Raw genomic sequence first — 16,823 nt, 5'->3', positions numbered from 1 at the left:
AACATAGGAATCTGCCCTATACAAAGTTGGAACATTGGTTCGCTTTGTTGGCTATTTTGCAGATTAGTTGCGCTGCAGAAGGCATGCTGGGGAGACCACACATTTCAAGAAACGCAAAAGTAACTTTTGCTAGGTTTTAATAACAAAAACAAAAACTCCTTTTACACTAAATTACAATATATCAATAAGCATGACCCATCCACCAGGGTACTGAGAGAGCTACAGGCTACTCTTTATATACCATACCCAACAGCTTAATTACCACAACTTAACAGCACCTGCTATACTGCTTCACAGCTGTAAAACTAGGTCATGTTATTTGCTCTGGCCTTTAAAGAAATATACATGTTGTGGAACAATAATGAACCTTCAAATTTAAAGAGACCGTTCAACACGCCTATCTCAATATTGTCTGCACTGACTGGCAGAGGCTCACCAGAGTTTCAAATAAGGGTTTCTTCAGGGAAGACACACAGGTTCTGAGTTTTAAAAAAAGAACAACAGTGTTGCAAATCGTCTGCGATGGTTGCCATGGAACATAAATCAAAGCCAATACTTGAATAAAAATATTTTTCTCGGGTTCAGCCTGATAGGTTACCACGTGCTGTTCAAGACACTTGAATTGTTTGTTGTTATGTGGAAGCCATGAGTCACGCCACCTCCTGGAAACCTTTTCAAATGGGTTCTTAAAAAAAAAAGTGTATGTTTAATTTCTCAATATTCCAGTGCAATAACTTAAATGAAAACAACATTATTTTTGGCACGCCCATCCCGATCTGTTTAGTCATCCCTGTAGCACGCGCTGGCTCAGAGGAAGGTTGTGTGCAACTGAATCTGCCAGCAAAGCACTCTCCCGTCCTGTGGTTTCCAGCAACTGGTATTCAGAATCATTGCTGCCTTTGACTGTGGAGGCAAAGCACATCCATCTTGGCTAGTAGCAGTTGATCGCCTTCTCCTTCCTTGGGGCTCTGTCCGGGTCCCATGTCCTCCACTCCTTTGCTGGCTGTGCTTTCTACCATCTTGGAGTGCTTTTACCTAGCCAAAATGTTCCCTTGAACTCTGATAAGGCCTCGTGCTTGCCTGCGTGGAGGATAGAGAGAGGTGTATCATACCCTCCAACACGTCTAAGGGGAAAACCAGGATGCTATTTTTCCAAGACGCCATCTTCCTGCTTTTTCTCATGAGGGCATGGCGGCCATTTTGGGCGTCATGATCTCACACAATGTCGTGCTCACCAGTGGGTTTTTTTGGGTAAAAGGTAAAGGGACCCCTGACCATTAGGTCCAGTTGTGGCCGACTCTGGGGTTGCGGCGCTCATCTCGCTTTATTGGCTGAGGGAGCTGGCGTACAGCTTCCAGGTCATGTGGCCAGCATGACTAAGGTTCTGGTTCTGGTGAACCAGAGCAGCAGTGGGAGCGGTACCTATTTATCTACTTGTACTTTGACGTGTTTTCGAACTGCCAGGTTGGCAGGAGCAGGGACCAAGCAACGGGAGCTCACCCCGTCATGGAAATTCGAACCGCCAACCTTCTGATCGGCAACCCCTAGGCTCTGTGGTTTAACCCACAGCGCCACCCGTGTCCCTTTTTTGGGTACAGTGCCCCAAAATGCATGTTTTCGAATGCTACGCAAGATCACAACCCACTTTTGGAGGGGGTGGGAATCGTGGCACGAAATTGCACGAGATCACGACACCCAAAATGGCGGCCATGCTCTCATGGAATAAACAGAGAATGGCTCTCTCTAACGTACACAAAGGCATCTTGGATGATGCAAAGGCCTTTGGGACCTCTCTCTGCTCCAGCACCGGGATGCACGCCTGAGGGAGCTACTGGCCATTTTTCTTCTCGGGATTCCCTTCCAGCTGGCTGAAATTCCTCTTGGCCCTGGAAGAAAAAATGCCCCTAGAGAGGCTTCTGTGGTTTATCACTGAGGCTTCTGGCCTAACCTGCCTCTTCAACCCTGTGAGGAATATTTGGCCTGGGAAGCTGGACTCTCCCTGGCCAAGGTGTCAGAGAAGGGGGTGATGTCATGGTGGAGGGGTGTCCAGCCCTCAAGTGTTTGAGCAGGAAGAATCCCATCCTTTCCCTGAGCCTGAAGAAGCTCTCTTTCTTTCTCTCTGTTATAATAATATTAGCAGTTCCAGTGCTTTTTTCTGGGGGGACGCAGGGGTACGCATACCCCTAAACATTTTGTGAATCTAAGTTTGGCCTCATTGAGGGGCAGTATTTCAATACGAGTAGGAAAATGAGAGTACCCCTAAACATTTTTTTAATGTAAAAAGCACTGAACAGGTCAAAGATGTTAAGCCACTGCAGAGCTGATTGACAACCTGATTTAAACCGCTACTACTAGCCTTTATTGGCATAAGTTAAAACAGCAAAATCATACAAAATAATCCAAATACATTGATAATCCATGCAATATATAAAAGACTAAATAGCCACCATTGAATAAACTTTAGATTTAGCTTTAAAGGTTGTTTTGGGGTACAGTGGTGCCTCGGGTTAAGTACTTAATTTGTTCTGGAGGTCCGTTCTTAACGTGAAACTGTTCTTAACCTGAAGCACCACTTTAGCTAATGGGGCCTCTCACTCCCACCGTGCCGCCAGAGCACAATTTCTGTTCTCTCCCTGAAGCAAAGTTCTTAACCTGAGGTACTATTTCTGGGTTAGCGGAGTCGGTAACCTGAAGCGTATGTAACCCGAGGTACCACTGTACCCCGAAACAATTTTGGTAGTTTCAGGAGTATCACCCCTCAGCAAATCTTGGATTACAAACTCTTTGTAAATTGATATTTTGAGCTGTAAGGGAGTCACTGGGAGATCTCTGCGATGGGTGAGGGCAGTCCAAAATTATGTGACGCATTGTATCTGGTTTTTTCTTATTACAGGAACAGAAAATCTGTTTTGGAAGGGGATTTGTTGAAACCTTCCAAATGATACAGATGAGGGGAATGCATTTAGACAAGCTATCATAAAAGCTCTGTGATGGAGTATCTAAATTATAAAAGTAATTAGGCATTACTCCATGGTGGGGCTGCAATCCTAAGTAAGCAGATGAACATACAAAAGTCTGGTAGTTTTTGGATTTCATGACCTAGCAGCCTCTGCTTGATGAGAGAGAAGATTTGTGACTCATTGAATAGAAGAAGGGAATCTGTTGCAATCCCTATTTGCCTGAGTTTGAGGGTGATATCAGAAAACCATGTAGAATTATGTGTATCTCTCTACAACCTGATTTATAACCCTAGCATGCTGTGATAACAAATTTATTGCATAGCACTCGGAAGCGTAGCAAGCCGTATCGTGTTGTTTATGATTAATTCCTCTCGTTTCTTGCGAAACACTGGATTTGTAGCAGATGTTAGTTCTTCTCAAAAGCAGACCTATTGAATGGCAGCCTGCTAAGTTTTACTTAGAGAAGACATGTAGAAACTGAGCTTTTATTTATTGTAAACAAATAAAAACAGGAATGGTTGACCACATGAAGCAAAATCCTTAAAAAAACCTGGGCCTCAGCCAGTGAGATTCATGGCTGAACAGGGATAGGGACCATTTTGAAGCCTGTGAGCACTTCCAGGGTGATGTTGGTTTTGGGTAAGATTTAAAAATAGGACATACTGGCAAATTCAGATTAGAATAATAGAATTCTAGAGTTGGGAGGTACCACAAAGGTCATGTGGTCCAACCTGTGTAATGCAGGAATCTTTTGCCCAGCATGGGGCTTGAACCCACAACCCTGAGATTAAGAGGCTCATGCTCTACCAACCGAGTCAATTGCACAACCATTGATGATTGGGTGCTCATTCGCAACAAATCTCCTTTCCTGAAAGGTCGGGCTTTCTGCTGTAAGGAAAGTAATGGGGAAATACATTAGAAAGTATGGGATGGAACAGTGCATTGGAAACAAAGCAGAATGTGCACTCGTTCAGTAGCCAGTGGTGGAATCTAGTCACATATAAAAACCACTTTGAAAATGCTTTTTTAAAAGTGTTTTTAAAAAAATACATTGAATTTTCCATAAGGCTCACCATTGCCATCTAGTTTCTCATTGTATCTTGCACGTAAAGGTAAAGGTAAAGGTACCCCTGCCCGTACGGGCCAGTCTTGCCAGACTCTAGGGTTGTGCGCTCATCTCACTCTATAGGCCGGGAGCCAGTGCTGTCCGCAGACACTTCCGGGTCACGTGGCCAGCGTGACAAGCTGCATCTGGCGAGCCAGCGCAGCACACAGAACGCCGTTTACCTTCCCACTGGTAAGCGGTCCCTATTTATCTACTTGCGCCCGGGGGTGCTTTCGAACTGCTAGGTTGGCAGGCGCTGGGACCGAACGACGGGAGCGCACCCCGCCGCGGGGATTTGAACCGCCGAACATGCGATCGGCAAGTCCTAGGCACTGAGGTTTTACCCACAGCGCCACCCGCGTCCCCCTATCTTGCACTTAAAACACGCTTAAAACAATTTATTTGCAGCCGTATAGCTGAGTCCAATGTCCTCTGATCTCCCTGCAGACAAAGCAGAGTGAACGTTCAATAAAAAGATTGTTTGGAAGCACCCTGTGTCAAGAGTGAGGAAGCTGTGACCATCCCCCAGGTGTTGTTACACTCCAACTCCCATCAGCCCCCAGCTGGCATGGCCAGTGGTCAGGGATGATGGGATTTGTAGTCCAGAGTTGCTCCATCCCTGACATAGAGTTTAGGCTGGCTCAGTTCTCTGCAGAGCCCTGAAACTCACCTGCTGGCCTCAGCTTCACTCACCTCACAGGGTTGTTGTGAGAATGCAAGAGGGGTAGAGGACTCAAAATGCCTCCCAAGAAGTTCTTATTCTTTGTGGCGTATCCCAAAGAGAGTCCACCAAAGTGGAAATCTAATAATACTTCCTTTCTGTTAAGAGAACCTCTCCATTCCACAACTGCTTCAAAACATCCTCTCTTCCTTCCTAGGGAATGGCCTTTACCCTCGAAGAGAGGCTTCAGCTGGGAATCCACGGCCTGCTCCCTCCTTGCTTCCTGAGCCAAGACGTTCAAGTTCTCCGCGTCCTCAAAAGCTACGAGACCAAATCCAGCGATCTAGACAAGTAAGGAAGATGTGAGGCGAGAGCGCTAGGCAAGGGGTTGTGGCCGGAGCTAAACGTTAGGAAGGGTGCATGTAAGATAAGGTTGCTCACCCCGAAGAACTCTGTGGGTGGCAGAGAAACTTGCAATATGATAGCATGCCTTTTTTTGCAAATATTTTTTGCAATAGCAGATTTTTTTTGCACATTTTTTTGCAATAGCAGATGTTTGACAGTGGTTAGAAGGTCCCCATTAAAAACAGTTTAAAAGAAATGGCAAATGCAACTAGAGTGGGTTCAAACATATATATCTCAGGGAAGAAATATATCTCAAAGATCAGGATAAATAGGTGCGTATTCTGCATACTATGAAATTTGTGCAATGAAGGTCCCAGGTGCGCCTCTTTGAGGAGAGAGTTCCCCAACTTAGGGGCTACCACAGAGAAGGCCCTCTCCTGGGCCAAGACCACCCCAGGCTTCTAAGGGCGTTGGAACTGCCAAGAGGACCTCCTCTGCTCATCGCAACACCCAAAAGATCTGGTGCGCCCTATGGAGCGAAAAATATGGTAATTCATCCTACCATCTTTACATCTCTCTGTAATTTGCTTTGGTTTTCCGAGGACTAGGGAGGGGCAAGGAGCTCTGTCTGCTTGGAATCTTAGGCTGTAGTCCTGTGCTCACTTACCTGGGAGTAAGGCTCTCTTAGCCCTACCTGGGGGTACCAGAGACTGAACATGGAACCTCTTGCCTAATAGCAGCTATAAGAAGCATGGGTTGAGTTCCCCCCCCCCCAAATCTGGCAGAGAACTGGCTCCGTTGCTTCTGCTTAGTATCAACAATGCCTCTCTTTTCCTTATGCTTTTCTTCCACCTCTTCCCCCCCCCTCCCGCTGCCCCCTGCCAGGTATATCATCCTTATGACGCTCCAAGACCGAAATGAGAAGCTGTTCTACCGGGTCCTCACGTCGGACATAGAAAGATTCATGCCTATAGTATACACTCCCACCGTCGGCTTGGCCTGTCAGCAGTATGGGCTGGCTTTCAGAAGGCCTCGGTGAGTAGACGGGACTATTTTTATCTCTCTTACCCCATCATTGTGCCATCCCACCCGTCACCCCATGCTTAATTGGAAACGAATGTTCCTTTTGTCGTTGGTACGCCTCTTAATGTGGGTGGCCCTCAAGAAACAAAAAGAAACACCCTTCGCGATTCTTGATCAAACGATGCAGCTATCAAAAACAGTTTGCATGTGTTTGCTTAATGGCATGCTGGGGAGAATTCCTGCAAAACAAGAGCCGTTTTGTTCAAGAACAGGACAGTGCAATCTAGCTAAATTTAACTGCGAAAACATTCTCACTTGAGCCCTCCTCCGTCAGTTCCATAACCTTTAAGATTCTTGTTGTCTTGCTGTTCAACCCTTGGGGGGTAAACAGCGTTTGCTGTATGGTTTGTCATGAGGGCTGGTTCAGCAAATCCCTTTTTGCTGCGTCAGGAGACAGAAATCGCTACGCGTGCGAACCGTGCCTGCAGACCATGGGCAGGGGACTTGCTGGCACCTGGGTAGCAAACTTCGCAAGAGTCCGGGCGGAGCAAGGCAAAGGTGGCCTAGATTGGCAGGTTTAGGACAGCCAAAGAGCCCTTAACGAGAGCTGTCAATCAGCCTGCCAGCAGCTTGTTCCTGCTTCCTTTTATAAGGAAAGGTCAAGTAGGGCCAGGGGAGCTAACTTTCCAAGGCACTAGGTCACTGCATTCTGCGGGAGGATTTACCCTCCAGCTCCCTAAAATATCAGAAGCCCCTTCCATTTCAGCGGGGCCTTCACTGTGGCTGCCCCTGTACTGTGGAACAGTGTCCCGGTTGAGATAGGACAGTACTATCAGATTCCAGTTGCTGGGAATCACAGCTAGGAGGAGCACTGTTGCACTCCGATTCAGCTTGCAAGCTTTCCAGGAGTGGCGTCTGGTTGGCCGCTGGGAGAACCAAGTGCTGGACAAGATGGGCAACTCTCCATTGGCAGAGCATGAAACCCTTAATCTCAGAGTTCTGAGTCCAAGCCCCACGTTGGGCAATAGACTAGGGGGTTGGACTAGATGACCCTCGTGGTCCCTTCCAACTCTATGATCCCAGCCGCTCCATCAGGCTGTTCTTACGCGGGCAGCAACTTTTGGAAAACCACAGGTTACTCATCCTTGGTATAGATTCTCCGTGCTTTTATTTTATTTTTAGCTTTTTTATTCAAAATTAAAACAAGACGTATTATCCAAAAACATATCATCCTTGTTTCCCCCCCCCCATTTGTCCTCCCTCCCCCCTCCCACACAAAACCCACCCGCCCCCACCCCTCGACTTCCCTCGGTTCCTGTCTTTGGTTTCTCTGAGACTGCTGTTTTCTGCATGTTACAAAGTTGTATAGATCCTCAAACTATTTAGCTGATTATTATCAATAAAAAGTTTGTGAATGGTTTATTCAAAACCAGCCAAGGAGTCCAGTTCGCTTTGTTGCGTCTTTCAGATACTTTGTAAAGGGTTCCCATTCATCCTCAAAGTCATAATGGAGGCGGGACTCCATTTCCCACAAGCGGCGCTGCGGAGGCGGGCCGCTCGGCCTCCTGATTCCCCGTGCTTTTAAAAGTAACCCCTGAGGAAGAGGGAACTCCTTTGATATGTATTGGATCTGTTTCATATTCTTCTTAAACTAACCCCACATTGCTTTGTGAACATTGACTGGAGAAGAGTCCTGCTGGATTAGGCCAAACGACCCCAGCAACCTCTTTTCACCAGATGCCTGTGAGAGGCCTAGAAGAAGGACCTGAGTGCCACAACACTCGGCCCACTTCTGATTCTGTATTCAGAAGCGTAACACTTCCAGAACTGGAGACTGACCATAATGGCTAGTTCCTGAAGGATCATCTCTTAATATGAACCTGCCTTTTCTCTGAGATCATCCTCAGAGGCCCTGCTTCCGGTGACCCTTCCATCAGAGGTTAGGCAGGTGTTTGTTGAAGACAGGGCCTTCTCAGTGGTGGCACCCCAGTTTTGGAAAGCTCCCCCCAGGCAAGTGTTCCTGGTGACTATACTGCTCACTTTCAGGCCCCAGGTAAAGCTCATTTTATTCTCCTGCCGTTGAGCTTGCTGCTGGTTCTAATGCTTTTGTTGTTTTTGCCTTCGTGCTGTTGGCTTTAACCCTTGTTTTTATTGGATGGTGTCTCTATTGCTTTATGGTTGGTTTATGGGTTTTACATTGCTAATGTAAGCAGCCTTAGACAATTAATAGGAAAAACATGGAATGAATATATTCAGTATAACAATGGCTACACCCTCTTGGCTTGCTTTATGGAGATTATCAGCCATTCTGTTAGAGACCTGCCAGTTTTATTCTTAGTACAGCTCTTAGTAGAATGCTAAGTGTATAATTAATAATACAGAATAATTGTGCCTGTTGTGCAGAATGCAGAAGTATAACCAGCTGTTTTTTCAACTTTCCAATGTCGTATATCAGGTAACCAGTTCTCCCCTGGATTCCATTAGCAATGGCCGGTTTATAAATCTGAATCAAATTACATCTGGCTGTGTCCATTTCAGGCTTTCTTCCCATGGCCAGCCTTTCCAAACCTGGTGCCCTCCAGATGTTTTGGACTACAACTCCCATCAGAACAGCTGGGGCTGATGGGAACTGTAGTGGAAAAAATCTGGATGGGACCAGGCTTGGGGAGGCTGTCATTATATTCCCAGTTTGCACTACCAATAGATTATGAGCCATTTTGTAATCTCAGAAGTAGGAGTGTCGGAGAATTCAAAGAAATGAGCAGAAATTGCTGGTGTTCGCCTATTTTGTCCCATCACTGGCGGAGGAAGAGGAGTCCGGGGGGAGCGCGCCGACCCCGGCAGCGCAATCCAGGTGGGTGCCATTGCGGCTGCCCCCCGCCTGAGCGCCACCTCCCCGGGATGCGTGCCAGCCCCACCCCCACCTGCTCTCCACCCCCCAGTGGCGGAGCTCTGCCACTGTGTCCCATACCCAGAACAGAAGTCAATCCAGTAAATACAGTTGGCATTCACTGTTGTTGCTTTCAGTACACAAATGTAACTGAGGCTTTTGCTATTTCATTGAATACATCTCGCTTCTTAGGCATGAGCCAGCAATAAATCACACTGAGTAAGTGAAGCTAGCTCTTTATTAGAAGAAACAAAGTCTGCTCAGGAGTGCCAGGCCTAGAGAGCACAGCAACTCTTCTTAGAGAGCCAGTGTGGTGTAGTGGTTAAGAGTGGTAGACTCGTAATCTGGTGAACCGGGTTTGCTTCCCCGCTCCTCAACATGCAACTGCTGGGTGACCTTGGGCCGGTCACACTTCTCTGAAGTCTCTCAGCCCCACTCACCTCACAGAGTGTTTGTTGTGGGGGAGGAAGGGAAAGGAGAATGTTAGCCGCTTTGAGACTCCTTCGGGTAGTGATAAAGTGGGATATCAAATCCAAACTCTTCTTCTCTTCTCTTCTTAGTAGGTCTTGCCCCTGTGAGGCAGTTGTGGAGACTGAAGGTCCTCACCTCCCCACAGCTGCCTAAGTCTCCTTCTCTCCTGGGTCCTTCCTAAGCAATCTGAGACTTGCGCCTGTGTGTGTCTCTGCTCTTCCCTCTTCCTGCCTCTTCTGGTTCTGGGAGACTAGGGGGGAAGGGAAGCTTGTTGCAGCAGGAGGGAGGGACATATGTGACTCTGCATCAGCCTGACTCATCTCTGCCTCTTGTCCTCCCTCATCCCTCTCTGCTGCTTCAGCTTCTGCCTCTGATTCTGGACTGCTCTCTGCCACAGACTCTCTCAGCTCACTAAGCCCTGTTATCTCTTCAGCTTCTGACTCCTCCTCTTCCCTGTCTCCTCCCTCTTCTCCCTCTTCTCCCTCATCATTGTCCCACCACCACTGAGCCTTCTTCCTTTGGGGGTTCCCGGGATGTTGGCCATGGTGGGTGGGACTGATAAGAGCTGGAGTCCCACAAGGTCTGGGCGGGGGGCACGGGTTCCCCTCACCTGCTACTAGCTCCTCAAAGTGCAGTTGTTTTCCTAATTCACAAAGAAGGCAAGACTTCCTCTGCAAAGGTTCTGCCAATAATTCCAGCTCTTTTGGAAGTTGCCTTCCCAAGACATCTTTTCCCAATTATCTGTTTCTCGACCCCCTGGAAACTTCCTCTTTTATCACAATTAAAAGGGGTGGTTTTCACTTGAGAAATAATGCTCTTCTTGTTTATGTTAAGCATTTTTCTTCCTTCCTTAGAAAAGTTCTTGTCCCGTCAGATTTGGCCGGGTGAGGATATAATGCTGGCTCTCTGATCGCTGCAGTTGACAAAATCAGAACGGGTTAGGGAAAACCACAAAAAAATCAGAACCGATTAGTTTCAGACAGAAGTCTCTCCCAGCTCTACCACAAGATGCTTGGGACTGAACCAGGGACGTTCTGTGTCTTTTCCCCCCCAGTTCTGCAAAGCCTGAAGGGATAGCTGCACCGATCCACTCCAGTTTGAATTGAGGCAGAGGAGAAGAGTTTGTTAACCCCATTCTCCATGGTACTGGGCTGTAGCTCAGTGACACAGCAGCTGCTTTTGCATGCAGATGGTCCCGAGGGAACATTGTAGAACAACAAATAAAGAGCATGATATATGACCAATATAAATCCATTTCTAGTGCACTGTTACTGTGTCAGTGACATGTTGCAGAATACAGTGGTACCTCGAGTTAAGAACTTAATTTGTTCCGGAGGTCCCTTCTTAACCTGAAACTGTTCTTAGCCTGAGGTACCACTTTAGCTAATGGGGCCTCCCGCCTCCGCCACATCCTGTTCTCATCCTGAAGCAAAGTTCTTAACCGGAGATATTATTTCTGGGTTAGCGGAGTCTGTAACCTGAAGCGTCTGTAACCTGAGGTACCACTGTACACACACACACAAACCGTGTCTGTACTCCTCCCGTCCTGCCATATAATCTGATTTTGAAAGATCCATGAAGCAGGGAGGGAACTCATGAACTCCCTGTCTCCTCCTGATCATAGTCTCCTAACTATGATCAGGCAAGTTAGATCTGTGGTGGATCTTTACAGAGACAGCATTGTTTATATACTGGAAACACTTAGCTAGTTATCCCAGTACATTCATTAAGCTGATTTCAAGAACAGACAGAGAGCACAATGCTACGACTAGCAATTTTCTTCATTGGCAATAAAATTCTAGCTGGATTGAAAGATCATCTTTTTTCCCCTCTCTTTTTTTACTGTTGTGAGAAGAGGGTTGTTGCAACAGGAGGGAGCCATTCCTGAGATATGTGGGTTTCATGTTTATGGGAAAGGGAGCCAAAATTCCTTTCCCCACTTCTTTAGTTTCCTTTCATAAAAAAGGCTTCCTTTCTTCAGATACATCTGCTTTCTGTATGCTTCCAGCCACTGAAGCAGTTATTTCTCTCAAGAAGCTAAATGATTTCTGCCAAAGACTACACCCCATATGACCCGTCACCTCTAGCCAACTTGCAAAAAAACCTTTTGTCTTCATTGGCCGTATTCACATGGCACAATAAATCTGGCTTTCTCGCTTATCGTGGTTTCTGATGGACGCTCCCCGATCGCTTCTGCTTTGCTCCTACACAGTGTGAAGAAAAGAAATAAGCCAGGAAGCCACAATTAAAGCCTGTTGTTGTTGTTTAGTTGATTAGTCGTGTCCGACTCTTTGTGACCCCATGGACCAGAGCCTGCCAGGCACTCCTGTCTTCCACTGCCTCCCGCAGTTTGGTCAAACTCATGCTGGTAGCTTCGAGAACACTATCCAACCATCTCGTCCTCTGTCGTCCCCTTCTCCTTGTGCCCTCCATCTTTCCCAACATCAGGGTCTTTTCCAGGGAGTCTTCTCATGAGGTGACCAAAGTATTGGAGCCTCAGCTTCACGATCTGTCCTTCCTGTGAGCACTCAGGGCTGATTTCCTTCAGAATGGATTGGTTTGATCTTCTTGCAGTCCATGGGACTCTCAAGAGTCTCCTCCAGCACCATAATTCAAAAGCATCCATTCTTCAGCAATCAGCCTTCTTTATGGTCCAGCTCTCACTTCCATACATCACTACTGGGAAAACCATAGCTTTAACTATACGGACCTTGAGATCCTTGTGGGTGGGTGTGTTTTGCAGTGGATTCATAAAAATGCCTTGGAAATGGCTCCTTTCGCTCTCATTCAAAGGTCTGGCTTAAAACATGCGATGGCAGCTTAAGATGGTTGCTCAGCAAAGGAAGGTGGCTTATTATCTTCTGCTTTGTGCTTGCAAATTATTTCAAGACAAATCCATCTTGACTCTCTTGTCTCGTTCCCCATTTTCCTCTTCTTCCTCCACTTCACATTAAGAGTACTTGCAGGAGGAAAGAAATTATTGGCTATTTGGTTTTTTAAAGAACAGAAAACAAAACCCTGTAACAATTAGCTGAGCCTTTGCACGTACATGCGAGAGCCAACCCATTAAATGCGGCAATTAGTCACTGCCGTTACTTCAACCCCTCTGTGCTTGGAGAAATGAAGTGCAGGCTCAGGCAGAGTCCTCTGTCATTACTGGCCCTTTGTCAGGAGGAGTGCTTGTTAGCTTAAGCCTTCCCCCTAAAGAGCTAAACAATTACAAATGTTTGGTTTTCAAATTTCAGGGCCTAATGCACTTGCCTTGGCGATCTCAGAAAGAATATCTGCAAACATAGCCAATGATGGGAGTGGCTCCTTGGAAAGACTCTCTGGAGACCCATGCTTCATTGCATACATTTTTGGGGAGTTTTCATTACTGGAAACAAAACCATGAATCCCTTATCCAAGGTTGTTGTTTTTAATGTATTGCTGAGGGGATGCATCATTAAATCGTGCATTGCGTTACACAGAGCAGACAGGAATTTGCAGATTCAACGAAAACAAGGGAAGCAGAAGTGAAGAATGGCAATATATATACAGTCATACCTTGGGTTACAGACGCTTCAGATTGCGTGTTTTTTTGGATTGCGGACCACCAAAACCCGGAAGTACCGGAACGGGTTACTTCTGGGTTTTCGGCCGTTGTGCATGTGCAGAAGTGCTAAATCACGCTTTGTGCATGCGCAGAAGTGCCAAATCGCAACATGTGCATGCACAGGTGCACCGCTGCGGGTTGCGGACGCTGCGGGTTGAGAACGTGCATCCTGCATGGATCATGTTCGCAACCCGAGCGTCCACTGTATATACGCTCAGAGGTATAGAATCATATATATATATATATATATATAAATGTCAGAGCCAGCAAAACTCTTCTAGGAGTTAGAGCCAAACCAGGTAAGATGTTAATTGCATGAATGCATTTAAAGTGCATTGTTGTTGTTGTTGTTTTAAAAAAACCAAACCAAAACAAGCAGCTGAAGCAGGAAGAACCTGAGCAGTAGTGGAACCATCAGGTGTGAGAAGAGAGAGAGGGTTTAGCTCTTCCGCCATCTCTCCTGTGGTCTCTGCAATGCCTCCTTTGCTGCATTGGTAGGGCATCCTTCATTGGCACCAGTGGAGACTTCCATATTGATGCATATATTAGCGGGGGGGGGGGCGGGGGCGGGAGAGAGACTGGGATTCCCCACTCCTGGTTCAACAATTGCATGAAAGATGCAATTGTTTATGTTTCTTGTTTTTGCACACCAATGTAGCCTTTATTCCCCCTAAACAGCACTGCAACTCCTGAGCATCGCAACTTTTCTTAGACTGTGATTGCTTTGTTCTTTTTTCCTCTCCTCCAGGGGGCTGTTCATTACCATTCACGATAAAGGACATATTGCAACGATGCTGGACTCATGGCCTGAAGAAAACATAAAGGTAATGGAATATGCTTCAAGACACATGTGGGCTCCCCAAACCAAGACGCGTGTCTTCCCATCTGTGTTCCTATGTGCTTTGGGGCGCTATGAGATCTGGGCACTATGAGATCACAGCAACCCAAATGGCCGCACCCCAAAAGTTTGTGTTTTGGAGTGCTGCATGAGATCATGGTCCCCCCCAAAAAAACACTTTTCTCCAGGCAAGATCTCAGCAACCAAAATGGCTCCCAAGCTCACGTGACTAAAAAAAACCCAGGATGTCCCTGTTTTTTTGAGACAGTTGTGGGGTATGCAATGGGTATCTTGACTCATTTTTAGCTGAATAAAAACTAAAGAGGTTACAGAATCTTGAGCTGTTAGAGCAGATTTCATGTTTGTGTGTGATGTATTCCAGCTGCAAAAAGCTTCAGGAATTTGGGGTTGTGCCTATGAGGGCTTTGTCCCAGAAATTAGCTTTAGTGTCAAGGCTCAGCCATTACATATCTAAAAGCCAGTTCCTGGGTTCTGTCTCTTTGTCACGCAGAAGTGTGACCAAGAATGGAAATCCAGAGTGGGCATAGGCAGATAGGCTGAGTTTTCTCAAGTATTCCAGATGGCCCTGGATGTTCGGAGATGCTACACTCCCATCTTGCAATATTCAGAGACTACACCGGGCAAGCAAATTGACGCTTCAAGTAGGTACAATGGTGCTTTCTGCTCCTCCCACCTATTGCAGGAGTGAACATGAACTGATAATGAAGTGTCTGCTTCTGAGCACGCATCGTTCCTTTATCACTGAATAATTGCAACTCGATTGCATCTACTATTATGGGAGTGTGCCTTGCAGACAAAATTGCTCTCAGGTCCTTTCCCCCATTAAAAACAAAGCATTTTTGCAAATGCTACCTGTCGATAGCTTTCTAGGGAAGCCTGGCCAAGTCACCAGCAATATCTCCAGGATCACTTGTGGGGCTGCTTTGCAAGAAATGACCCCATTTAACATTTACAAGTTACAAGTTTGCACAGCTGAATGAGAACTTTCAGGAGTGTAAGCAAATCAAACTCAGAGCAGTCATGAGGCTAATTTGTGGTTTGGTATTCTTAAAACACTGCATCTCATGGGTGGTAGAGTTGCGCATGCCCAATTGCATTTGCTATGGTTTTGTCAAAATTTACCATCAAAGTGCAAGGTCCTTTGTTTTCTGTAGTCCCACGCTTGCTAAATTCCCACGTCATTTACGGTTACCGTCTGGCATGGGATTGTTGTCTGGGGCTAAAGCCTGGTTCAAAAGTGCACAGAGGCAAACCGGGCGCAGGAAACCAGAGCCACGTTGGAGGAATATATCCAGGATTCAAGAAACGGCATTTTCCCAAGTCAGACCATTGAGTCCATCAAGCTTCAGTATTGTCTGCACTGACTGACAGCAGCTCCTCAACATTTCAAGCAGGAGATATTCCCAGTCCTACCTGGAGAACTCTGAGGTTGCCATTCTGTATAGAAAGCAACTTGTGTTAGATGCACTATGCGCCTGAGTGCTGGGAATCAAAAGTAGAGAGAGTGTTGTTGTGCTCGGGGCTTGTGGGTTTCTCACAAGCATCTGATTGGCCACTGTGGGTTTCCGTTGGATTTCTCCAACATCCCTCCAAGAAAATAAACAAGAGCCCTGCTGGAGGGCAACCAAGATGATCTGGGAACCAAGCCTTATGAGGAACGCTTATGAGCTGGGTATGTTTAGCCTGGAAAAGAGGAGACTAAGAGGAGATATGATGTAAAGGGTAAAGGGACCCCTGACCATTAGGTCCAGTCGTGACCGACTCTGGGGTTGCGGCGCTCATCTCACTTTATTGGCCGAGGGAGCCGGCGTACAGCTTCCAGGTCATGTGGCCAGCATGACTAAGCCGCTTCTGGCGAACCAGAGCAGCGCACGGAAAACGCCGTTTACCTTCCCGCCAGAGCAGTACCTATTTATTTACTTGCACATTGACGTGCTTTCAAACTGCTAGGTTGGCAGGAGCAGGGACCGAGCAACGGGAGCTCACCCCGTCGTGGGGATTCAAACCGCCGACCTTCTGATCGGCAAGCCCTAGGCTCTGTAGTTTAACCCACAGCACCACCAGCGTCCCTAGGAGATATGATAGCCATCTTCAAATATCTCAAGGACTGTCACATGGAAGATGGAGTAAGTTTGGTTTTTTCCCAGTTCTAGAGGGTAGGACCCAAACCAATGGCTTCAAGTTACAAAAAAGGAAATTCCGACTAAACATCAGGAAGAACTTTCTGACAGTAAGACCTGTTTGACTGTGGAACGGTCTCTCTCAAGAGGTTGTAGACTCTCCTTCCTTGGAGGTTTTAAACCAGAGGTTGGATGGCCATTTGTCATGGATGCTTTAGCTGAGACTCCTGCATTGCAAGGGGGTTGGACTACGTGACTATGATTCTATGGATCAGGCAAGCCCATCCAGCTTCAACATGGTGTCTTCATCGTGGCCAGCTGGATGCCTATGGGAAGCCCACAAGCAGCAGCTGAGCACAACAGCGCTCTCCTCACTTGCAATTTCCATTTGCGATATTCATAGAATCATAGAATTGTAGAGTTGGAAGGGACATCAAGGGTCATCCAGTCCAACCCCGTGCAATGCAGGAATATTTTCAAGGCCATACTGCCTGAGACAGTGCAGGTGTGGTACGTAGCCGCCGTGACGAGTAGCCGATAATGTCCATGGGTTTCTCTAAACCCCATTTATTTATTTAGAGCATTTGGAAAAGACCCTGATGTTGGGAAAGATGGAGGGCACAAGGAGAAGGGGACGACAGAGGACGAGATGGTTGGACAGTGTTCTCAAAGCTACCAGAATGAGTTTGCCCAAACTGCGGGAGGCAGTGGAAGACAGGAGTGCCTGGCGTGCTCTCCATGGGGTCACAAGGATTCGGGCACGACTAAACGACTAAACAACAACAACACCCAGT

General features: G+C 46.8%; 1 protein-coding gene across 2 annotated transcripts in view; it reads left to right on the top strand.

Annotated features, from left to right (window-relative positions):
• The window catches only part of ME3 (malic enzyme 3), a 94,593-nt gene that overhangs the window by 40,405 nt on the left and 37,365 nt on the right, over nucleotides 1–16,823 (top strand). For both annotated transcript variants that reach the window (XM_028726014.2, XM_028726013.2), the window contains exons 3-5: nucleotides 4,944–5,077; nucleotides 5,957–6,106; nucleotides 13,799–13,874. In XM_028726014.2, the coding sequence (XP_028581847.2) occupies nucleotides 4,944–5,077; nucleotides 5,957–6,106; nucleotides 13,799–13,874 (360 nt within the window). The remainder of the gene's footprint in view (nucleotides 1–4,943; nucleotides 5,078–5,956; nucleotides 6,107–13,798; nucleotides 13,875–16,823) is intronic.

The sequence above is a fragment of the Podarcis muralis genome, chromosome 4, assembly GCF_964188315.1.
Source record: "Podarcis muralis chromosome 4, rPodMur119.hap1.1, whole genome shotgun sequence".
Taxonomy (NCBI): domain Eukaryota; kingdom Metazoa; phylum Chordata; class Lepidosauria; order Squamata; family Lacertidae; genus Podarcis; species Podarcis muralis.
This window is presented reverse-complemented; position numbering and strand designations above follow the sequence as displayed.